Source organism: Sturnira hondurensis, unplaced genomic scaffold (assembly GCF_014824575.4).
Source record: "Sturnira hondurensis isolate 20B ecotype Veracruz unplaced genomic scaffold, ASM1482457v3 Scaffold0001509, whole genome shotgun sequence".
In the NCBI taxonomy this organism is placed as follows: Eukaryota; Metazoa; Chordata; class Mammalia; order Chiroptera; family Phyllostomidae; genus Sturnira; species Sturnira hondurensis.
The window spans coordinates 8,763,321-8,788,039 of record NW_028074140.1 but is presented as its reverse complement, the minus strand read 5'-3'; the positions used below and the strand labels follow the sequence as shown (position 1 = coordinate 8,788,039).

Below are 24,719 nucleotides of genomic sequence, written 5' to 3'. Positions count from 1 at the left end.
AGAATTATACTATTTTGACAGATACCAAAAGGTGTTTGGCATCTCGTTGCCTACAGCCATTGTTCTAGGACATGAAAGATAATTTTATATTTTATGTTTTCTTGCCATATTCCTAAAAAGAAGTGATTTTTCTTCCTTAATAAAAGTATTTTTTTTCTCTCCTTTATTTCTTATTCTAAGTAGCATTTTGGGGGAGGAGGGGTCAGAGATTTAGGAAGTCTCGACACCACGTTTTGTGGAAGTGCCAAAGTAGACCCAGCCTTTGTTAGATGAGGATGCCTCTAACAACAACACAAAAGTGTTTCTCTTTCGGAGCCCTTAACTCTGTGCAAGGGTTAATCTGTGGACTTTTATTTGTTTTTCAAATAAGAAATTGTGCCAGGGAATGATGATTTAAAATACAAAGCGCATGCAAATATTTTTAGTTTGCGTTAGAGTGAAGTTAGTAATGATTGTTTGGGACAACTCGGCTTCCTTTGCCAAATTTAGAAATAAACCATATATTTGTAAAGAAGGGTTGGTTACTCTACTTGGCTCTCAAATGCTTGTTCTCCTAGGCTCCTCCTCACTGTCTCCTTGGTTTCAGGAACAAGGTAGAGTAGAGTAGAAGAGCCTCTGCTGTGCTTTGGATTAGAGCTTGACAAAAATCTGGTCTTTGAAAACACGGGGATCCTGTGCCCCAAATACCCGACGCCTATTCCGGTAGGGTGCTTTCAAGGGAAAAAGAGCACTGTCTATATAAACCAAGCTTTCACTGAATGAAATGATTCCCTGATCTACAATGGTGATCTTCTCTATGTTTGTGGTGATCAAGAATCTTCTAGATTTTGTGATGATGGGCGTGTTGTAGGAAAACTGATGATGTTTCATAACCAATGAAGTGTGAGATAGACATGTTGTCCCGAGGGTATAAAGTCTTTGCTCTTTTCATGAGATTTGTGGAACATCCAAAGATTGATCAATGGTGATCTATCATCTGGCCTTGCTGTCTGTCTTTGGTCTGTCTGTTCTGTTTTCGCTGTCTGGATGTTAGGTACAGAGGGCACTGTACTCACCAGGGGTTGTGCCATCCATGGTCCAGCAGTCAGCTAAAACCAAGATGGATATTCAGAATGTACTGTCCATATATATTCTGAGTGCATACTGTGCATAAACTATGGGAGGCACTTAAGAAGGCCTGGTAGAACCTTCTTGCTGGTTCCTTTGGAGGCCATGTAGGTGTCTTCATTCTCCTAGCCAGTGTTTTGAATCACAGTGGTTAGGCCTAAACTCAGTGTAGACTGCGCAAGGGCTTTACCTAGACTGGGTAGAAACCCGGAGAGTTGTCTTTCGAATTGGGTCAGACTAGCTTTATTACCAAAACACTTTTGGCACATCTTGTGTGACAATGGAAAAGGGAGTGTTTTAGTTGTGACCCTTGTGTTTGAAATACCTGCTTTCTTCCCCCACTAGTTTTCTTGTTTCCCCACAAACATGCCGCTGTTTCAATTCATTGGAACTATATGTCTGTGGACTTCTTCCTGGGTTCCAGCCACTGGGGCATGGATCATCCCAAAAAAGCTTATTGCTATTAAGTCTAGTTTAAAATAGAAAGCAATTTTTAGGTGTAAAATTAGACAAGAGAAAGCTGTTACCTGATTGGGAGACAGAGAAACAGTGGGCAAAACCAAATGTAAAAACTCTTTAAGTTAAGTAAAGGAGCCCTTTAACCCAATGTAAGGCTTTCAACAACTTTCATTTGTTAGTTTATACCTAGAAGAATAGAAATGGACTTTATCAGACTTTGACAGCAAATTAAAGGCCTCAGCCCCCTCTAACCACAAACATATATTCATTCCCTGGAGTCCAATAAAATAATCAGTGATAAAGGCAAGCTACTGGTCAAAATGATCTCTGTGGTGGAAAAGAGTGTCTTGCTTCAAAACCAGAAGGACCCTAAATGCTGGCTTTTCTAGGCCTGGGCCGCGAGTTTGCATTTTCCTTGGAGCCCAGAGACCAAGGCATAGTTGCTACTCAGACCTCTCCTGCCCCAACACCAGCCTCCAGCCAGAGTTCTAGGCGTGTTCTGTTAAAATGTTTCAGATTCTTTACCCTCCATCAGAATCAATGAGCTGTAAACCAGCTCAAGAAAAGAGGGCCCAATTTCTGATCCCTTGATACTTTATTAGATGCCATTAAAACCTGAAAGAGCTTGGAGATTACTAAGGCCTGCATTTGGAACCTGGTCTCTTAGTCCAAGAATTCTGTAGCTTCCCTTTTCTGTGTGTGTTTGTGTCCGTAGCTCATATCACCCTATTTGGTGATAGTACCAATGTCATGGAAGAAAAATGATGTGAAACATTTGCTATTCAAATATTTAATTCCTTTTCATGTTAGCTAGAGTCTCTAAACATTTATTTAAACAAGGTTTCTAAATTTTGATGGGGGCAATATGGTATATGATTGTTCTTTAGCTCATAGGATGTGGTAAAAAAAAAGTTTCTTAAAATTATTTATTTATGTATTTATTTATTTATTTAGAGCAGAAGGGAGGGGGAAAGAGAGGGAGAGAAACATCAATGTGTGGTTTCCTCTCATGTGGCACCAGCCTGCAACCCAGGCATGTGCCCTGACTGGGAATCAAACCAGTGACCCTTTGTTTCACAGCCCATACTCAATCCACTGAGCTACACCAGCCAGGCCAAAAAAAAAAAAGATTTTATTTTGATTCATCAACAGGGAAAATATGGCAGAATTTATCTGGGGCATTTGCTATAGACTGTTCCCTGCATTGGAATGTGGGTGGAGTTCTGGCCTTTATGCATTTGTATGTTTCAGGGAAATAAAGGTACAGGGAAACACTTGTCCTTTCCCTATATAAAGACTAATGTGCAGCTGACAGCTTAAAAATACTATAGGAGACAACATTTCACGTCCGGCAGTAGCATCTGTTTCCTTCATTCCAAGATCAGCAAATAGAATTAAAGGTGGGTGCTAAAAATGGAAAAGAGAAAAAAACAACTTCTTTTTGGCAAACCCACTAACTCCCTCCACCACCCTTTTCAAAGCAGGAATGGACTGAATGGCATAAATGGAAAATTAGTAGATTGAGGGGGGGGTGGTGCAGAAATGTTTTCTCGGGAGGGTAAATTTCATTTTTGGATTTAGAAACTGACTCAAATTATACATTCCCAAAACTTGATTCATCTTTTTCCTTAGTATGTTTTTTATAATATACATTATCTCACATTTTAGAAGTAAATTCAGTATTATTTTTCTAAGGTATCTCTCTTCTGACTTTTGAAGCAGTGAGGACATGAGAAATCAGATAAAGAAGAAATTTCAATAAAGTAGGTTGCCTTTATCCTTAGAAACGTTGTTTTGATTGGAGATTCTGTTGTTTATCAAGAACTTAATATAGAAGATCCCCTATAGATATCAGTAATATTTCTTAGGAACAAAGATATGACCATAAACCTTGCTAATCATTCGACTCAGTAGGATTATTCTCTGAGCCTTATAAAGTGCGCGGCAGTGCACCATGTGTGCAGCTCTTACAGGGCCTCCGGTATTTTAGAAAATTAGTCTAGGTGCCTTAAAAGTACCAATTGACCATCATAAATTGCCTCCTAATATTTTACAAAAATGCTAGTTAAAACTGCTCTGATTTACTTACAGAGACCTTTGTCCTATGTTTCTTTATCAAATTGACCCTGACAGTGTGCACGGATTCTTCCTAGGCATGAATGACATTTGGAGCTCAGCCTTTTTGACCACCCCAGAAACAAAACTTAGACACTGTACTCCCCGCCCCTACCCCTTCCCAGACTGCTGGGCACGCTTACTTCCCTTTAAAACAAAAACTGCCCTAAATAGGGTAGCTGTTACTCTGCACGCCAAGAATGACGTCCCAATAGTAGTTGTGGTTGCTATTACATTTGTCGCTGTATAATACCTCTTATTATGTAAGGGGTATTATATAATGTAAGAAAGAGCTAAGAGGTGAAGGTATTTATCCCTGGGCCTTTTACCTTATTAATCACTTACTGTATCTGTTGGGACATGTTTCAGTTCATTTAGAAACTGGTTAGGAATTTTTAAAAGTCACTTCGACATTCCTCACCAGGACTCTCAGGACAGGCATGCGCCAGGGATCTGACCAGGCGTGAGGTGGAGCAGAGCCTGCACCAGAGCAGGACACGCAGTGTGGGAGGACACGCAGTGTGGGAGATGTGCATCTGTCCTTGCGGCTTTTTCATTCTGGAGGACACGTCAGACACGCACGTAGGGACAAACATGCCAGGGGAACGTGGCATCAATTAGAGAGGTGCAGGCAGGTCTGTCTGTGGCTGAGGTGTTGGAGCTAAAACTGTTGAGGCGGATGGCATTGGCAGGAAGCTTTGGAAAGAGGAGCATGGGGTTGGTTCCCAAAGGATGGGGGATGTACCATGGGAAGTGGTACAGCAAATGATTTTTAGGAGCCCCAGGCCTCATGTTAAATCATCTTCATTCCCAAAATGAGAAGATTGGTCCCTTTTCAGTTCTTTTGGATTACTTTGCCTCATTCATGGAGAATGCCTACATTTGGGGCCATATGACTTTTGCCACCTTCCTCATACTGACTCACCACCTTTGGTACCATGCAGGTAGACATGGGGCTCATGGACTTTGGCAGGCACCAAAATCTGGCTAGAAAGAAATAGTGTTGGGAATTTTTTTCTCATTGAGTCATTGTTATCATCTAAATTTCTAGATGATTTTTATGATTATGATATGTTTAGGAGAGCAACACCAGTTTCCATTCATATAGTTTCCTTTTAAAACAAATTAATTTTTTAAATAAAAATTTGTTACGTACCCACTGGGAAACAAATATACATAGTAAGTAGACAACAAGGGCGAGTCATGACGGTACTGAAAGGACAAGAGTGTAAGGTGTTGCTCAAATAGAAATAGGGGGGCTTTCTGGTGGAGAGAGGTTTCAGCGAAGATGCCGGGGTAGAAACTGCAACACATTTTGAGGGAAGGGTGAGTGAAGAAGTTGGTGGGAGCCCAGAGATCTGGTGGAGAATCAGAGCTAGGAAGCCATGTGGCTCAGCTTGACTGTCAGGCAGGGGAACAGGGCCTCAGCCTGTGAGGTGACTGCTGGAGTCCTACCCGAGACTCCCTGAAAGTGATTCAAAATCGTTTGATCATGTCGCTCGGGGGTGGCTAACTCAAGCCTCGGGTGGTTTTCTGGCCCCTGTCAGCGTGTTGCCAGGTGGTATAGTGGAGAGGCCCCATTTCTGCCCCATCACCCTCTCAAGTGTTGCCAGGTCATTTGTCTTGAAAAGCTGGAAATGTGAATTTTTATGTCACTGCTCCCAACCTTTACATGTTTTTTAATTACAAAAAAAGGGAATAAAGCATTATGAGAGCTTATGTTTGAGGTGATGAAAGTTTTATGACATTAGATATGGTGATACATGACATTTTGCATATAGTTAACATTACTGAATAGACACTTTTAAAATGGTTACAATGGCGAATGTTATGTTATATGAATTTAACCTAAATTTTAAAAAGAAAAAAAAACATTATTGGGTCCAACCAAAATGTGTTGCCAGCCAAAAGTTTGTCAGCTCTGTCTTAAATGGAGGAAGTACTGTTTGTAATTTTGATGATCCCAACACAAAGCAGCTTCCACGGGGGAGCCAGTGACCGGGAGGAGTTACTGGGGGTCATACTGTGACCTTGAATTGACCTTTGGGCCTTTGTGGTCTTCATGGCTTCTTCCATCTCTACAAATAGGCCTGGTGGTAGGAATGGTGAGAGGTGGAGTGGTGGCTTGGATGCTGGGGTGCCGAGAGAGAGTGGGTGACAAGGCAAAGCTACAGGAGGGTGGGGGCTGCCGCAGCATCGGCGAGCAGTGATTTATTGCTATTTGGCCATTCGTTGTAACACTGATCTGTCGTGTTGTTTGCCAACGTTTATTTTACCCAGATATCTACCATTAGGGAGGTCATCCATCTTCAAGACAGCAAGTTAATGTATTTAGGGAAACATTTTTCAGTTCTTACACAAGAAAGACTCTAATGGTCTTTTTAGTTATTTTCTTTAACTGAAAAATGAGTTGAATATATCAAGTATATGTCATCGACACCAAAGGATTACAATTATTGTAACAAACTATTTGTCTTTACGGTTCTTGGGGACTTCATTATTTTTAATACCAAACTTAATTTAAATTAGCCAGTTTCAATGAAGGCAACATATAAAACTTAAGATTTTATAGTATATTCCAACTTAACCCTCAACTTTTTTATTATTAACTAACTAGCAAAGAAAGGTAGAATATATGCCTTTTTAAAATTTCTAGTTTTTATGAATTAATCCTTTAAAACATGCCTCTTTTTTTTGACCTGGCCAGGTAGCTCAGTTGATTAGAGCATCACAGCATGGTCCCAATATGCCAAGGTTGTGGGTTTGATCCCTGGTCAGGACACATACAAGAATCGACTAACGAATACATGGATAAATGGAACAACAAATTAATTTCTCTCTGCCCTCGTTTTCTCTTTCTCTCGCTCTCCCTCCCCCTTCTCTTTCTCTTTTTCTCTTTCTCATTCGCTATTCCTCCCCTGTATATTTCTGTACCCTCAAAAGGACCTAGGGGTATTTTTAATCCATTAGATAAAGATCAGTTGAACACTTTAATGGCAAGAAACAAACAATACATTGTAACCTATCCCAAGGATTTTACTTTCAGGGAAAATGGAAACAAATAAATATGATATAAAGCAGTTTTCAATAATAGGGACAGGATAGAACGTTTCTGACTGAGTCAATCAGTAAAGGTTTCGTGGAAGGGGTGATACTGGGGAAGGACCGTGAGGGAATGGACAGGGTTTTACCCAAGATGGCTCCCCCTTACTTCCTTCACATCTCTGCTGAATTATCTTCTTTGCAGAAAGGCCTTCCCCCACTCCCCTGGGTAAAACAGCAAAGCTTCCCTCTTCAACCCCACCATTCCTCTACTCTTTTTGGAAACACACACACATCTCTTATTTTCCTTCTAGCCCCTGTCACTACTTACATTTTTTACATGGTAGTTTATGTTTTACATCTCCCTCTACTAGAATCTGTGTTCTTGAGAACAGGTACTTTGTCTGGCACCCAGTAGGTGCTCAATAAAAATGTGGTGAGTGAATGATGAATGACCGGGCAAAGGTTTTTTTGCTATAAGTCTATTGACCAGGGAGAGCTCCAAACTGGTACAGAAAAGCCAAGTTCCACTTTTTTTTGCAGGATCTTTATAAATTGAGCAAGTTTACCACCTCTCTGTGACCCAGGTAACGTGTGTAGACAGAAGGGGCAGATTTGGGTGCCCCAGTATATAGCTTCTTAAAGCCTGTGACTAAGTAACAAGTATTATGAAAACAAATCATTGTTACTCTTAACCTTCCCACCACTTTCCCCAAGAAATCCTCCACAGAGTTTCACTGGCTATACATAATTTATGTTAAATTACTTCTAAGATCGGTAAGATTCACCTTTGCTAGCTGGCACACAGGTGCACTGACGGGCAGAACTTCTAATTCCTAACTAGCCAACAGTAGTTTTGCAGGTTGGCTCCGAAATACAGTCACAGAGCCAAGAAATGGACACAAATGTTGAAGACAAGGGAGGGAGGGCTTGTGGTGAGTTTCAGAATGTAGTCTCTTGGTAACGGGGCAGCCGCCATTTACCTCAAGGCAGTTGTTGCCGTGTGGGAATGCGGGCCCATTTTGGTCACATCTTAGGGTATTTCAAAGAAAATCAGAACCACAGACTTGAGGTTGAATTTCTCAATTTTCTAATAACGACCATTAATTTTTAGAACAGAATAATACTGTGCAGGCCAAATAATGGGCTGTCCTGGTTACAATCTCTGCAGAATATCCTGATCTTAATAAAACAGGGATATCTGAGCATTAGGAGCTGAGAGAAATGTTTAGAGAGGGGTAGAAACCATTTGCCAGACAAGTGCCACCTTGCCAGTACCCAGCAGTGAACAACAGTGCTCCTGCCACCCTCTGGGGGGTTTTCCAGGGTTTTATTCTGGTATTTCAGTGCTTCTGATACTTGGAATGAGGCTGTTTACTTTAAGACCCAGCAGATTCCCACCTGACCATTTGCTTACCTTGAGTGGGATCTAGGTTCCAGAATGTTGACATGGCTATAAAATGCATGACTAACTTAACATTTTAATACAGTTACTGGGGAAAGGTTTTGACAAAAATATTGGGAGGCTGTGCCAAGATGCATATTTGAGAAATGCCCAAACGGAGGCCAAGAGGTTACTGCTCCCAAAATATTCAAACAGATGGGTTTGGGATATTTACATGGATGATTCCAGAACACTGGCTCTAATGATTGAGTTAGCTAAATATGGTCACTTCTGCATGCAAAAGTGGCTGGTTATTCTGTATGTTTTGGCAAAGGGCAGGGAGAAAAGCAGTAGACAAAATAAAGAAAAGGCATATCTTTTATATAGATTCCATTCCTTTAAAACAAAAAGTAGTTTACATCCCACATGCAAGGCTATGGTTTTGTTCATGGAGTAGAAGTAAGTTCATTTGTTAATAAGCTCTAGTATATGGAGTTAAATTGACTTCCTGATACACCTTCAGGAATTGCTATAAAAAATAATGATGGATTTCATGGATGCAGATTAGAAAAGTGGGGTGTTTAGTTTCCTGCATGCTAGCTGGACCACACCTGTTAAACACTTTGAAGAATGTAGAGATGAATGGACACGGTACATTAGTTGTCAAAAATCATGATCAAGTAGGATAAGAGGATTGTAACTCTCCCACAAAGCAAAAAACCATGTTAAAGGAAGAGATTTATTCCTCTTTGGATTTGGAGAGGTCATTCAGCCTTTGAATTTGGAAAAAGCATCTTGGAAAAGGTGGCGTTTAAACTGAGCCTTAAAGGACAAACAGGACTTTTCAGGCAGAGATGGAGGAAGAGGGGTAGGGGAGATGCGTAGATTTATTTTTAGTGTCTGTTTTGTGATATGTAAGACCTGTGATCCTTTTTCTAATTGTTTAAATTTGGGGGGGTTCAAGGAGTTGCCTATCCTGGGGGGCAGACAAACTCTAAGATGTGGGGTTCTGCAGCTGGCTAAGCGGCATCTTGACATTTGATAGAAAATTTGTAAACCATGAGCACGGTCTTCATTTCACTTTTCCTGTATGTGGTCACGTGAGCAGCAATGTACCTTAGCCGTGCCGCTGTTCATACGCCTTACACAGGTCACTTGGTCTCTGAGCCTCCGTTCTCTCCTCTGGCCCCCACAGTGTGAAGTGTTGTACACCAACAAAGGGCCAAACCAGAACGAGCACTTTCATGTTGGTGAAACTATTTTGCCAACTATGGATTTCTACACAATGTCAGCTGTAATTTTGTTGTCTCGTCCTCGTTCTGTGGCCAGGAGCCACCTGACGACAGTGGAAGGGGTGTGTTACGCACTGGTGCCAGTTTTAGGGGCCGGGTCAGTGACTAAACAGCACTTCAGTGCACTGGATTTTAAAATCTGTGACTGGTTTTCTGAACACTGCGTGAATATAAATATTCATCAGAAGCTAGGGCCTCTGGCAGGATAAAAAAACTGGGAGTGGAAAAGTGTAGAAAATCATGGAGCTCGCTTAGCGGCTTTGCCTCTGCATTCCCGTGTAGGTCGGATCATATCAGCAGTGGAGGGCTCCATGCCCTCAAGAAAATGGGCAAGTAAACCACAGCTTCATTGAAGTCTTTAGGAAAACCGTAACATATCCTGACCAACATAATGAGTAAGGAGGGGTTCATTTCATTAAAAAAGAGAAAGGATAGTTCACTAACTTCAGTTTTATGTAAATGTTTATAGGATATAATTTTTAATTTGAGGCCCAGTGATGGAGTGAGGCCCTGTTTAAATTTTGGTTAAAGTGTCACGTAAAGGAGACTAACTTTTTTATTCTCTTGGATACGTTATTCAAATTCTCTGAAGCTTTAATATAATAAGCCATATTCTAAAAGCATTTTCTCTGGATTCTGTGTAGAAGCTCACATTTACTTTTTCGGTGAAACAATTTTGAGAGGGGATCCAATCTGTTCCTCGTCTACTCACAGCATGCCTCCGTGGCCAGAGCCTACTCAAAAACCTCAGCTCCGAGAAGTTTTACGTACAGCCGTCTAGGAGGACACCTCGGAGCTGGAGTCCTCCAACACAATCACACAGGGCACTTCCTGCCAGTGCAGCTTCTTAGACTGTAGTCCTGGGGATTCTGATGCAGAAGGTCTGGCCCCGTGTATTTGTCAGAAGCCTCCAGGCCCTTCTGATGCAGGTGACCCATGTCACGAAGAGTGCTGCCCCGATATCTGCTCTGTCTGTCCTCTCCCTGATAATACTTGCAAGAACATGAAGTACCTTCAAAATGAGCTTTCCTGGGCCTTGTTGACCTTATACATATTTGTGTTTAAACTTTTTCTAAAATCCATACATCCCATATGCGTCCGTGGATGTCTGACCTACAGATACATTGCTGAGCTGAATCTGTAGTCTGTAACCAGCCAGTAGTATAAGTCAGCTGTAGAATGCAGTTGCATTTATTTCTGTGAGGCAGAACCTTTTTTTTCTTCAAGGTCCATCTCTTGGGTCGATCTCCTTTTGTGAAACAGCCTTCAATCCTTGCCTCCCTCTTTTACTCCATGTAGCAAAATGAATGTTCCTTCCCTTTGCCACCATTGCATTTCCCATTCTGCCTAGCTCTGTGCTCATTGGCCCCCCACCCTGACCCGTGTTGCGCCATGTTTGGGGACAAGGGATAGTGTCATTTATCTTTGAAACCACAGTACTTGATACATACTCAACAGCAGTTTTGCTGAATGATTCATGTGTTTGGGTTGACGCACTCTCTTCTCCCCTCACTACTGCTTCACAAAACATGATCCAGGACTAGGTCATCCCAAAGCATCAGGACCTCAGCAATGTCTACCTTAGTAATGACAGCCATACCAGTGACAATAATACCAGTTCATAGAAATCAACCCAATTATTTTACATCTGGCACTATTCTAATTCATTAGCCTTCATATGGACTATTCTAGATTAATCTTTACAGAAAACTTTCAGTATCCCCATTTGCACCTGAGGAAACTGAGGCACGCAGAGATTAGGGAATTCACCACAGGGACAGGGCCACTCAGTGGGAGAGCCAAGCTTCTCACCCAGACAGCGTGACTCTAGAGGTAGGGTTCACAATCTCCGCTTTGCCCAGCTTTGCCCAGCTCTGCCTGAGCGCCTGTCTTGCCCTCCCCTATTCTCCGCTTTGCCCAGCTTTGCCCAGCTCTGCCTGAGCGCCTGTCTTGCCCTCCCCTATGTGCACGAGACAACTGTGAATCCATTTCCAAGGAATAGCAAAAGCCTCAGTTCATTTGTTCGCCCGTAATTTTCGCTGACCTTGGTCTACACATCTGTTAACAGGTCCTCTGTGGGAAACTTGGGGGAGTGAAGTTAAAATGTTCCCTGGCTGCACCGATGCTCAAATCTTTAATATNCACCCAGACAGCGTGACTCTAGAGGTAGGGTTCACAATCTCCGCTTTGCCCAGCTTTGCCCAGCTCTGCCTGAGCGCCTGTCTTGCCCTCCCCTATGGGCACGAGACAACTGTGAATCCATTTCCAAGGAATAGCAAAAGCCTCAGTTCATTTGTTTGCCCGTAATTTTCGCTGACCTTGGTCTACACATCTGTTAACAGGTCCTCTGTGGGAAACTTGGGGGAGTGAAGTTAAAATGTTCCCTGGCTGCACCGATGCTCAAATCTTTAATATTCTTAAGATACTTTATGCATTTCAAGGGGGAGCTTACTATACAGTGTTTCCCCAACTTATTTAAAGAGAGAGAATTTTTTCCCCCATAAGACTCTTAACTCCTTGAAGAACTAGTTCTCTGTTGTTAAAGTAATTTGGAAAAAAATGCTGGCTAGTGCTCCTGTCCTAAATATTTGGCTAATCCTTACTTTTGACCCTTATTTAGTCTTGAGTGTCTTGAGTACTTAAGTATTTACGTAGTCTTTAGTAACCACTGACGTTTACCTGGGGTGGTCAGGGATCTGTTGTCAGGGTATAATTACTGATAGTGTTCTTTTCAAAAGTGTCACGTTTAGATGGTAAACTGGATGATTGCCTTAATCTAACACTTATAGCCCCCCCTCCCCCATTAAATGAAGGCCTGTGTTTACACTCGCTACTTTGTCTTCTCTCATTGAAGGACTCTCACTGCTGTTGCATGGTGGGACCAGACAAAGATAATAGCCATGTGGCTGCAGCAGCTCGTCATTTTATGTCATAATTGTGCATGCAATTATAGACACTTGTATACTTCATCATCTCTCATCATTCAGCATTGTATTTTTTAAGACTGGCTTACACTGCTCAATATCTATTCATATCTATGTTTATCAATGGAGGGGGGACCTGACTCTGAAAGGACACCAAAATTCTAAAAATAGTTGTTACCTCTTGGAAGTATGATGGTGAGGCTAAGAAAGAGACTTTTTACTTTATTTATTTACATCCTGGCTTTTGAACAATTTAAGCACATTTTTTTTGTATTTAAAAAAAATATTTTTAAATGTTTAAAAACTGCTAAGTTTTATCCCTGGAAATACAGACTGCATTGATCTATTTTATGGAGTTCACTTTCTTCCCTGGGGAGACTGGTCTCTTTCTTTTCTTTCTTTCTTTTCTTAATTATCTTTCACTTAGTTGAATATCAGCAGGTCTTCCCCTACCTTCAAGAAGAAGTCACTTTTTTAAAGCTCATGTAGTATAATTAAATTTTTAAGAGAATAGCTTGAAGCTGGACATATTAAAGTTCAAGTTCATCTCTTCCACTTATTGACCTATGGCCTTGAGAAAGTAATTTAATTTCTCAGGGTATCAGTTGCCTTATCTGTAAAGTGGGGATAATAATAACCTCCCTATTGGGATGATGGTTGGGTTTCAGTAAGAGAACTTTGGATTCTGGGAACTTCTGAGGATAATGTACTGAAAGTTCAAAATATGATAGCTAGCTAGTGGGCTCTCTTGACCATAAACCTCCCGCTCTGACTTTGGGTGGCCACAAGATTTGCTTCTATTGCTGTCAACTCTGTCCTAATATTTAGCAGACTGACATTCCTTGGGGTTCAACAGTACCACTTTGTATAAATATCACAAAGCTTTCCTCCAGTCCTGGTATCAGTGAGCTCTTCTGAGAGCTTGTGCCATGCAGACGGGAAGCAGTGGAGGCATCATAAAATTCCTGGAGCAAAGTAACAGGAAAGAGCAGAGAGGGGGTCTAATATGAGGTTAGAGGAGTTGAAACTCAGCTAAGCCACGGTAATAAGAGACACAAAATCATGAAGAAATTGCAGAATTAAAGCAACAAAAATAGTCTTGAGATCACACAGGGAAAGGCTTTGTAATGTTTTCTTTAACATTTCTTTAATGTTCATAATTTCTGTTGTCCGTGAATTTGGAAAACAGGGAATAGAAGAGACAAGTAGAATGAATACAGTGTGTGCAAATATTTGGTATGAATCACTGCTCCTCCGTTTCGAGTGGTGTGAATTAAGGGTGCAAAGCTCTGTGTACATTTGTGCTGGGACAGGAGCCTAGCACTTGGCTGGGTGTTTTCCAATTTGTATCTCATTCAGTCTCACTTCAGCTGAAATGATACCCCACCTCAGTTTTCAGACGAGAAAACTGAGATTCAAAGAAATTAAATTGACCCAACTTTACAAGCCAGGACTCTTGACCTTAAGCCTGCCTGTTCTTTCCATCCATGCTGTTCTGACTTGCCTTCCCACCCTGCCTTTGAGTTCGAGGGGAGGCTTCAGAGACTCTGGGGGAGAAATGAGACCGGAGTGATCTTGTCGGCTACTGTGGATTTGCACTTCAGCTTTATCTTTGGCCCATTTCCTTTACACCTTGTTTCTGTTGCACAGTTTTGCATGGATGTTGACACTTTCTCCTTCTGTCTTTTTGTAGGAGCCTTTAATTCTGTTCTCCAATTTTCTCAAGACAAAATAACCTTATGCTACCTATCAGAGTCCCTGTAGTACTTAATTTATTGCTAACAAGAGACTCAACACCTTTAAAAAAAGAAATTCCCTGATAAAGTTTTAATATGTATTAGATTTTTCAAAAATGTCATCATGGAAAAGGAAATATAGCCCCTTACTAACTGAACTGTGTGAGGTCCCTGTTTTCGCACAGCCATCTGGCATTTTGCATTGCTCAACCCTGTATTACTTCCAGAAGGAGTTGATTAATTCTGACCAAATGTGATTCAGTACAAAAGACCATCAGAATGTATTTGAAGTTTAATTTGTTGAGTTCTTTAAGCAAACCTGTGGAGGCATTGTGTGAGACATGTCCTATGTGGTCCACGTTCGTTTACCTTTGGAACAACTCCAAGAGCTGGAGATGATTAGTCTCATTGTGGATGGGGAAACTGAGTCTCAGTAATATCCCAGAGCAGAGTGACAGTACACAGAACATTAGACAGAATATTTGGACTTTTATAAGTAAACTCTTCCATGATCCTGAGGGAATAAGTTGCCACAGGAAACGTGTACTAATTCTCCACATGCTTACATTACACTTCATAAATTTTAATATATGTTAAGGGGTATGTTTTTAAGAAGGTAAAACTCTCAAAGCTCTCATCAAACACAAAGTATGCATGTCAACGATATTACTTAACTCATTAATTAATGGTGAATCAGTAAACTCATAACTGGTTCAAAGAAGAATGACAAGTGCAACACAGGCAGACAAGAAAGTGAGAAATCGGTTGCACCTCCACCAGACACACGTGTCTCTGTGGACGAGAGCCATCGGCGATACGATCGGTTTTCTACGAGTCTGAGTTGTCCAGTAGCTAAGTAAGGGACAATGTGAAGAATCTGGAGGAGCATACTTTATAATTCCTAGTATGCCATTGGAAAGCCACCCACTGATACGTTTTTTCTTTATTGGTCCATTTTAAAGTCACTGCCTTTTCTTGTATCTTGTATTTGTCTTCTTTATGATGTTGCCTTTTAAAGTGAGCATGTACTTTTTGGAAACGGTAGGTATCACAAAGTGAATGACTTAGCTTGTCACTGTGATGATGTGTATCATTGGCTTTTAACCACTTGGCATCAGGAAAATTCATACACACTGAAGTTTGTGTTCAGTATCAGGTCAGGGATTCCAGATGCATGGATTCTTTCGAGACTATGTTCTTTTGTGGTAGGGCCTCCATCTGTGTGACATAAGGTCCATTTGGGGGGTTAAGGTGCATGGCCCTTGTCTTTTCTCTCTGAGTGAGATCTCCTCCAGTTGACTGCCGTGAATCAGCTGGTTTCTGATCCTTCCAGCTGGCCCCTTGCAGCGGGAATCTGCTGCTTCTGTGGACTGTGGTCCTCCTCCCTTGCCCTGCACTCTTTTTCTTTTTGTTTGCTATTTCTTCTCCATCCTGTTGAATTTCCCACTTTGGGATCATTGAGTGTGTGGAGGTTCTCTAGCCATTCCGACTGTCCCTTGCTTTCCTGGAACACTACCAAATCCCAGTGTAGGGAGGTCAGCTCTCAGCCTGTTGACTTCTTGCGACAGTGTTTACAGCTGGCTATGGCCATTTGCTTATCTCCAAAGCTGCCTATTTTCTTAAGCCCCATGTCAATTTGGAGTTACTCAGATGCAAGAGAGATGGGGCTTTATATATTTGTCTAAAGAACTTTTATTAACAGGCCACAGCTGTCAGACATGTTCTCCCAATGATTCCTTTCTCGTGCTTTCTAATACTAGACCCACTTGATCCAATTTTTAAATTTTAATGAGGCAAGAATTAGCAGTGACAGAAATGTGCATCTGCAGTCACCGTTTCAAAGTTCCAGGTATAACAAATTTGGTGAAGAAATTTTGTATCTGCTGGTGAGGTTGTAAAGAAGTGACTTGGAGTAATGTTATATGGAATTTTAGTTAGTTTCATAAGCTATAGTTTTTCACTGGTTAAAGCTATACAAGTGTGTTTTTTTTTTACCTTCTGTGCACTTTTTAAAAATGTGCACAGGGCTCAGTATAGTTTTACCATTAATGTTTACCTCCAGATTTATAATTGTCGATGCAAAAGCCAGGATTCCCTGAATATCTATTTGCTTTTCAGCAAACATTGCTGAATGGACCATGTGATTAAGCAAAAAATATATATAATAAAGGAGATACAGAGACTGAGGGGAGGAACAGTAAGATAAGTATGTGGAAAATAACATTTACAAATATTTCTATAAAGCACTCAAATAGTTTTAATAGTAATAATCCTTTGTTTATTTTTAATATATAACATCATTTTTCATTAGTCAACTGGGTACATGTATATTTTCAAACACAAGTGAACTCATCCTAATATGTAAAATGTTGAGTCAGTTCTTGGCACTTGGTCCTGAGAACATCTCCTAGTCACATCTTGGTTGCTTCCCAGGACATGTGATGCCTTTGGTCTGTCCCCTCCATGTTTAATCATTAATCCCATCAGAAGTAGGGGTGGGCTTGTGTTGTATCTTCTGCTGTATCTCAGTCAGAACCATTGCACCCAGCTTTTCCACTAAATGTTTGTGTTATTGTCCTCTGGTGGTGTCTCGTTATATAACATATCTGCCCTCTTTAAAAGAGCTGATTGATGGCTATAAGAGAAACCACACTCTGGAGTGCACTTAAGGAGAAGAAAACCACATATTTAGCTAGATGAAACAAATATCTGTTTTTCTTGCTTTTAAAGTAACTCCCCCCCCCCAACACCCACATATGTATTTAAAACTCTGATTTGGCAGGTCAGCATGTTTTCATGGAGAAGTGTTTAAGTACGGTGAAGAGAGGGGGAAATTGATTCTGCTTCTGTCAGAAGCACCATGTACCAGGCGCCCTTGCAGACCCAGGGAGCACACGGTGAACAACATATAAAGCAGTCTCTGCTCTCAAAAAGCTTGAATTCTAGTAAGGAGAAGCAGACATTAAAAATTTAGGCAAATGATCGGAATTTCAGGAACAAGGAAATGTGGTGATTAGCAAAGAATGCAGGTGGAGTATTGTTTTTTAATTTACACTTACAAAAACCCTGGCTTCTATGTGGGAAGAGATTGGAAAGGGGCATAAACTAGACTGATGTGTGTGGAGTTGGAGGGAAGTGGATAGAAATGAGAGAACTGAAGGAGGTAGAATAAAAAGAACTTGGTGCCCTGGCTGGTGTAGCTCAGTGGATTGAGGGTGGGCCTGGGAACCACACGATCGCGGTTCAATTCCCAGTCAGGGCACATGCCTGGGTTGCAGGCCAGTTCCCAGTTCCAGTTCCCGGTTCCCGGCAGCAAATGCATGAGAGGCAACCATACATTGATATTTCTCTCCCTCTCTCCTTCCCTTCCCCTTTAAAGATAAATAAATAAAATCTTTAAAAAATCAATGTGATTTAAAAAAAATCTTTATGGGAGCTTTACAAAAAAAAAGAACTTGGTGATGGGATGTGTAAGGGAGAGGATGGTGTGGTGGGTGACTCTAGGTCTCTGACTTGAGCAAATGCGTGGAAGGGATGCTATTAATTAATATAGTAAAGAATGGAGGGGTAGTAACTAAGGCAGGCAGGAGGGAATCAAGAATTCAGTTTTGGACATGGTACATTTGAGATGCCTGCAAAATAGCCAAGGAAAAGAAAAACCTTGAATGCATCTGCAAAATGAATCCGTAAAAGAGGTCAGAGCTGAGTTATATCTGTGGGTGTCGTTGGCACATGGATGTATCTGAAGCCATGGAAGTAGATGAGATCACACAGGAGTGAGGGTAGAGTGAAGCAGAAAAACTTGGTCCAGGCCTGGCTCTGAGATATACCAGGCCTTTAAGGGCTCTGGTAGAGGATGTGGAACTGACAAATGAGGCTGAACAGGAATGGCTAAAGCCAGTTAATTTGCTGGGGGGAAAAATCGTAGTTCATGATCACAGACCACACAGTCCTGGCCAACTCGCCGCCACAAACCCCAGTTGGCTCCGGAAAAGATTTCACTGACACTAGAAAAGAAATGTGCTGTGTGCATATCTCCCCTTCATTGGGCGTGGAGAGTGGGGGGTGGGTAGTGGCTTCCTTCCCATTGTAAAAGATGCGTTTTAAAATTTGCACCAGATAAAATGCAAATAATACAATTAGAGTGTGAAGCTGCTGCTGTGTGTCCAGAGCAGAGCTTGAAGTTCCTCTGAAACCAATGTGAAAGCCTCACAGGTCAACTTCTCTGTCCTGATTCAGATGTGGTTACCAGCAAATGGGGAGCAGCCTTGCGTCATTGGCAGCAGCCTCGCCCTTTCCGCTTTCCCTTGTGGGACGTACAAGTGCTGCACCACAGGGTTGTTGTTTGGTCTGTGTGCTTGACGTGAAATGGGATGTTTAGCTGTAATAAGAGCAGCTGAGAAGACGTGCAAACTTGTAAGCCCAGCCTTGGGAAAAGGAGCACAGAGGGATCTTTTGAACAGCTCCAGCTCTGGCTTCAATTTTTTCACAAGGGTACAATCCTGTTTCCGACTCATACGCGTTGCAGTAAATCCCGGATGGCGTGTTTGCAGACTGTGCCATGTTGTCATGGGTTAAAAGTAGAATAACCTTGAATTCCTGAAATCTAAGTTATTTGCTGTATATCTGAAAATTCGGGGGTATCCCTTTCTGTATAAATCAGTTTTATTTATTTGTTGAGGTCTGTATCATGAGTTCAGTAATGGACATAGTCCCTGGTCTTAATATGGTGATATTAACTGGATGCCAGCTCTTTAGTGTGAATTAACCTACATGCTCTTTTGCAGACCATTGGAGGGTAGGAATAAAAATGGACTACTGGTTAAATGATAAAGGCACTAAAAAAAGCTTGAAAACCTTCATAAAGTTACCTATTTCTCATGCTTTTTCACTTTCCTTTTCTTTTTCTAAGTAGATTTCATTTCTTCTTCCGCAGTTTCAGTTCATGTTTCAGAAGTTTAAATATCGACATTTGATTGAGGGTGCCGTTTCTAGTTTCACCAAAGTGTTCTTTCACTGTGCATGGCCCTGTATATTTAAAAAGGATGTCGTGGTCACTAAGAACCACTTTGCAGGTACCTGTGCTATATACCATGAGGTACTTTGGCCCAGATTTCAAATCCAACATGGCATTTTCACACTGAGGGGGTGAAATCTTCTGATACGTACTCCAGCCTGGATTTGGGAGCAGCAGTTTTCTAGAATGTTGCTAGCCTATCCAAACCAGAAATAACTTTGTATCAGTGACGACCTGACTCATTTCTACATAATCCGTGTTGTTAAGTTGTTTACCTTTCATTATTGAATAACTGCTTTCCAACACCCAGGCCTAGGCTTATACACTTATACACATAGGCTTATGCACAGGCAGTAACCCAGTTTGGGTCCAGGAACAGCTGCTCCTGGACCCCAAGGTGGAGGAGAGCCCCTGAGATCTCCATCTCTGAGGACCCAGGAGAAGAGGAGAAAGTGCAGCATAGTGGAGCAGCATGCACAGTGTTTTGGGGTGGGGGGAATTGGAGAAAAAATAAACGTGGTTTGGGGAATAAACATTGATTATGTGCATTGACTGGCTGGAAGCTAGGAGCATCACATAGTGTCTCATTAATATTTAACACAGACAGCTGTAAGAATAGTGCCTTAAACCTCAGTCAAATTCAGTGACAGAGATTTCAAAAGCAAACTCTAAGCATCGGCTTTTTCCTACTGTTCGTGTAACACATTTTCTTAGGTCATACAGTGTGGTTATTTCCTCAAACCATATAAAAGTGTCAAGGGAACAGTGGCCATTCATCAGAAATAGCAATTGACAAGAAGCTTTCCAAAGAACGTTTTGTGCCAATATTCACTTTCTGGGAATTGAAGTTCTGGGTGGTTAGGGTGGCCAAACTGGTAAGTACTGGCTTGGCCCGGGTCTTGGGAAATTTGACTTTTTGCAAGTAGATTATAAAGCTGGGCTCTCCTTTTGATTTGCTCCCATGAATGTCATTTTACTCAATAGCATAGCTTTTTCATCTGTCCCTCCTACATTTAAAGGAGTTTCTTTACGTTGTTCTTGGTAATTGTTTCCCAGAGGACCCTTAGGGGGTTGTTTTCTAGTTTTTATATATTTTCTATGAAATTTAACTAAAAACTTACTGCTTCATGAGATATAGTATTTTTATAATCAGAAAGTGTTATTCTTTTTTTAAAGTATATTTTATTGATTATGCCATTACAGTTGTCCTATTTCCTCCCCTTCATTCCCCTCCACCCTGCATACCCCTCCCCCACCATTCCCCCCTTTAGTTCATGTCCATGTGTCACAAGTTCTTTAGACTCTGTATTTCCCATAGTATTCTTGCCCCCCCTCTATTTTCTACCTACCGTCTATGCTACTTATTTTCTGTACCTTCTCCCCTCTTCTTCTCCTCCCACTCCCCTGTTGCTAATCCTCCATGTGATCTCCATTTCTATGGTTCTGCTCCTGATCTAGCTGTCCTCTTAGTTTGCTTTTGTTTTAGGTGTGGTTGTTGATAACTGTGAGTTTGGTGTCCTTTCACTGTTCATATTTTTTATCTTGTTTTTCTTAGATAAGTCCCTTTAACATTTCATATAATAAGGGCTTGGTGATGATGAACTCCTTGAATTTGACCTTATCTGAGAAGCACTTTATCTGCCCTTCCATTCTAAATGAAAGCTTTGCTGGATAGAACAATTTTGGATGTAGGTGTTTGGATTTCGTGACTTGGAATATTTCTTTACAGCCCCTTCTTGCCTGTAAAGTCTCTTTTGAGAAATCAGCTGATAGTCTGATGGGAACTCCTTTGTAGGTGACTGTCCCCTTATCTCTTGCTGCTTCTAGGATTCTCTCCTTCAATTCTCTTTAATCTTGGCTAATGTAATTATGATGTGCCTTGGTGTGTTCCTTTTGGGTCCAACTTCTTTGGGACTCTCTTTGCTTCCTGGACTTCCTTGAAGTCTATTTCCTTTGCCAGATTGGGGAAGTTCTCCTTTCTTATTTATTCAGATAAGTTTTCCACTTCTTGCTCTTCCTCTTCCCCTCTGGTACCCCTATAATTCAGATGTTAGAACGTTTAAAGCTGTCCTGGAGGTTCCTAAGCCTCTTCTCATTTTTTTTGAGTTCTTGTTTCTTCATTCTTTTCTGTTTGGTCATTTTTTCTTCCTTCTGGTCCACTCCCTTGATTTGAGTCCCAGTTTCCTTTCCATCACTATTGGTTTCCTGTGCATTTCCCTTCATTTCAATTAGTTTAGCCTTAATTTGTTCACAAATTAGAGTAATTTGTGACTAAAATAATCAGTTCTGAGAGCATTCTGATCACCAGTGTTTTGAACTGTGCATCTGATAGGTTGGCTATCTCTTGGTCGCTTACAAGTATTGGCTCTGGGGCTTTGAGCTGTTCTAGAGCCATAATGTTTTGGTCTGTTGGTGCCTGTTACATATGAGGGGCTGAGCCTTAGGTGTTCACCAGGCTGGGACAACCCAGTTTCTAGGTTGTGATGCTGTATGTGGGGGCGGGGTCAGAGAGGGGGAATGGTGTTTGTTCTTCTCTCTCTCGGATTTTGTTCCCCTCTGCTGCTTCCCGCAAGCAAACCGGGCCCCCCTGGTGTCGGCTCCCAGGTGTGTGGGCCTGTGTACCCTCTAGGACCTTGTGGGTCTCTCCAACAAACTCTCTGTGAGCCTGGGAGCTTCTCCTGGCACCTTGACCCCAAAAGTTTTTCTAATTGGTGCTTTTAGGTTTTAATTCCCTAGGGTCGCTGGGGCCCTAGCCTGCCTGGTCTGTCTCACTGCCTGCTCCTTCGCCTGGTTTATTTGCACGCAAATGTGTGACCTCGGTCCACCAGTCACCTTGCGCCCTCACTGGGTCCACCTGTTGCCACCCCATACCTGGAATCTGCCAACTGCTGCCTGCGCTCCTGGGTCGGTCCCACCGATATTTCCTGCCCTATCTTGCTCTGCCAGCCCCTGACTCAGCCCCTCTTACCAGTTTGGCTGAACGGTTCGTTGTTGTCAGACTTCCATACAGTTCAATTTTCTGTGTTTTGGTTGCGTTTTTGTTACTAAAACTTCGTTGCCTTTAAATTTGGTTGTGCAAGCAGGCACAGTGTTTCCACCTACGCCTCCATCTTGGCTGGAAGTAGAAAGTGTTATTCTTAAGAAAATTGAACCCTTTAACTTCTAAACAAAATATTGACCACATAGGAGAAAGTATAAAATACGTGAATTGCCAACGACCTTAAAGATGGTGCATAACAACCTGTGAAATTCACAAACGAGAACCTAATGCCCAGGAAGAGATGTAGGAAATTTTTTTTAGCTCTTTTCCAAACAGAAACTATTGACAATAGTTAGGAAGCAAAGCATAGTGGGAAAATTAGAAGGAAAATACGCCTTTATACCTGTTTTTTTTTTTAATTTGCTCTGTCACTGACACTAACCGTTTATTTCCCCACCTTTTGTTTTTAGTGGCCACAGATGTCTTTAATTCCAAAAATCTGGCCGTTCAGGCACAAAAGAAGATCTTGGGTAAAATGGTATCCAAATCTATCGCCACCACCTTAATCGATGACACGAGCAGTGAAGTGCTGGATGAGCTCTACCGGGTGACCAGGGAGTACACCCAGAACAAGAAGGAGGCCGAGAAAATCATCAAAAACCTCATCAAAACAGTCATCAAGCTGGCTATTCTGTACAGGAATAATCAGTTTAATCAAGACGAGCTAGCACTGATGGAGAAATTTAAGAAGAAAGTGCACCAGCTTGCGATGACCGTGGTCAGCTTCCACCAGGTGGATTTCACCTTCGACCGGAATGTGCTGTCCAGGCTGCTGAACGAGTGCAGAGAGATGCTCCACCAGATCATCCAGCGCCACCTCACCGCCAAGTCACACGGACGGATTAATAATGTCTTTGATCATTTTTCAGATTGTGATTTCTTGGCTGCCTTGTATAATCCCTTTGGGAATTTTAAGCCCCATTTACAAAAACTTTGTGATGGTGTCAACAAAATGTTGGATGAAGACAACATATGAGCATGTGAATTAAGATTGCGATTGCTCGTGATTTGTTTGAAGGTGGAGCACTGTTGATTTATGAAGGAAAAGAAGCATTTTCTGAAGAGAAAACATATTTCAGAAAGACTTGGACCAATTCAGCTGTCAGACATTAATGACATTCTATGAGGCTCATTTTATTTGAAGAAATGCCTATTGCCAGGAACTGTGGTTACTTCCTGAGGGTTAACAGATCGTGGGACAGATGTGTGGCTGCATAATGCCAAGATAGAGTTATACAAAGACAGACGTGTATGGCTCCAAACCCCGGGACATCCTTTTCAGGGCAGTTGTTGTAGTGTTAGTGACACATTGGATATTTCTAACATGTACAAAGTTACACATGTTGGATCACCTTTATCCATTACCATGTATATGTACCTGTTTTAAAAAGCCAAGAACTCTCTCTTCTGCTGTCATTTCTCCTTCTGAAACAATACCATTTTCAAGTCTACCTTTTGTTAAAGGTTTTTTTGTTAAAGATTTTTGTCATTGACATTCAAGAATTAAGGTAGTCAAATCTGAACCCTCAAAGAAATAGAAAACTGCTTCTCTGAAGTCGATATTGTAGATACCAACTGTATGTGATGCTGTGAATAATGTCTCTGGAGTTGAGTCCTGTCTTTTAGTACCAACAGCGATACTTCTCAAAACGTGGTAATTCCCCCAAATGTAGTGCATACCATTGCTTTGAAATGCTTGTTGAGGGCTTCAGTATCATGTTATCCTGAAAATGTTCTGATGGAATCTCTATTTTTACTACTCATTTCAAATGTAAGAGACAAAGAGAAAAATCTAGATGGTTCTTGATATTAGGACAATAAAAAGTAAGTGGTATTAAGAAAAATAAAACCACCTTTATTTTAGATATGACCCCATCTCCTACCTAAAATAATTTAGGGGGATCAGGGACAAAAGGGAAAAAAGGGTTTTGTTGCAGAACACAAGAATGAGAATAAATGCATTTCAATGTTTAATAAGTTTTGATAAGTAAATAAAGAATGTTACTTTTTTATTTAACTGATGAGGCTTTTGTTATTTTTTACTTGTTATTTTGATGAGTAAACCAAAGAGTATTTGCATTCCGAGCAGTTTGTGTGTTGTTTCTATATAATTGTATGTGTGTGTATAATTGAGTTAACATTTGCTTATTTTGTAAAGAAAAAAAGAAAGAAAGAAAAGGAAAGAAACCTGATGGCCAATGGTGCTTAGGAAATGACAGACTCAACCACCAGCACTGAATATCTGTATTGTCACCACGCTTGTGATTTAGTGTCCTCTTGCTGAATTTGTCTGCCTTCCAGAATGTTGATGTTCAAATAATAGTTCTCCAGGAAGGGCTTCCAAACTACAAATTCCAGAAGCTATGATCTGCTGTACCCACTGCAGCCTAGAGGAGGCGCTCAGTTTCTCTGGGGCCCTCATGCGCTTGTCTAAGATAAGCAGCGGGGGCAAAAGAGTGTCTCCATGTTTGACACTAAATCCTGACATAAAGGTTTGAACTTAAATTACTATTCTGACTACCCAGAGCTGGTAGGTGACCACTCTATGCTATATAAATAGCATAGCGAGTGCAGAAATGACCCCTCTAGTTTCATATCCTGCA

The 24,719-nt window shown here is 41.3% G+C and overlaps 1 protein-coding gene across 3 annotated transcripts in view; it reads left to right on the top strand.

The window, feature by feature from the left end:
- Positions 1–24,032, top strand: part of TNFAIP8 (TNF alpha induced protein 8) — a 117,077-nt gene extending 93,045 nt beyond the window's left edge. For all 3 annotated transcript variants that reach the window (XM_037029032.1, XM_037029023.1, XM_037029013.1), the window contains exon 2: positions 22,527–24,032. In XM_037029032.1, the coding sequence (XP_036884927.1) occupies positions 22,527–23,092 (566 nt within the window). In that variant the 3' untranslated portion in view covers positions 23,093–24,032. The remainder of the gene's footprint in view (positions 1–22,526) is intronic.
- Positions 24,033–24,719: the final 687 nt, after the last annotated feature.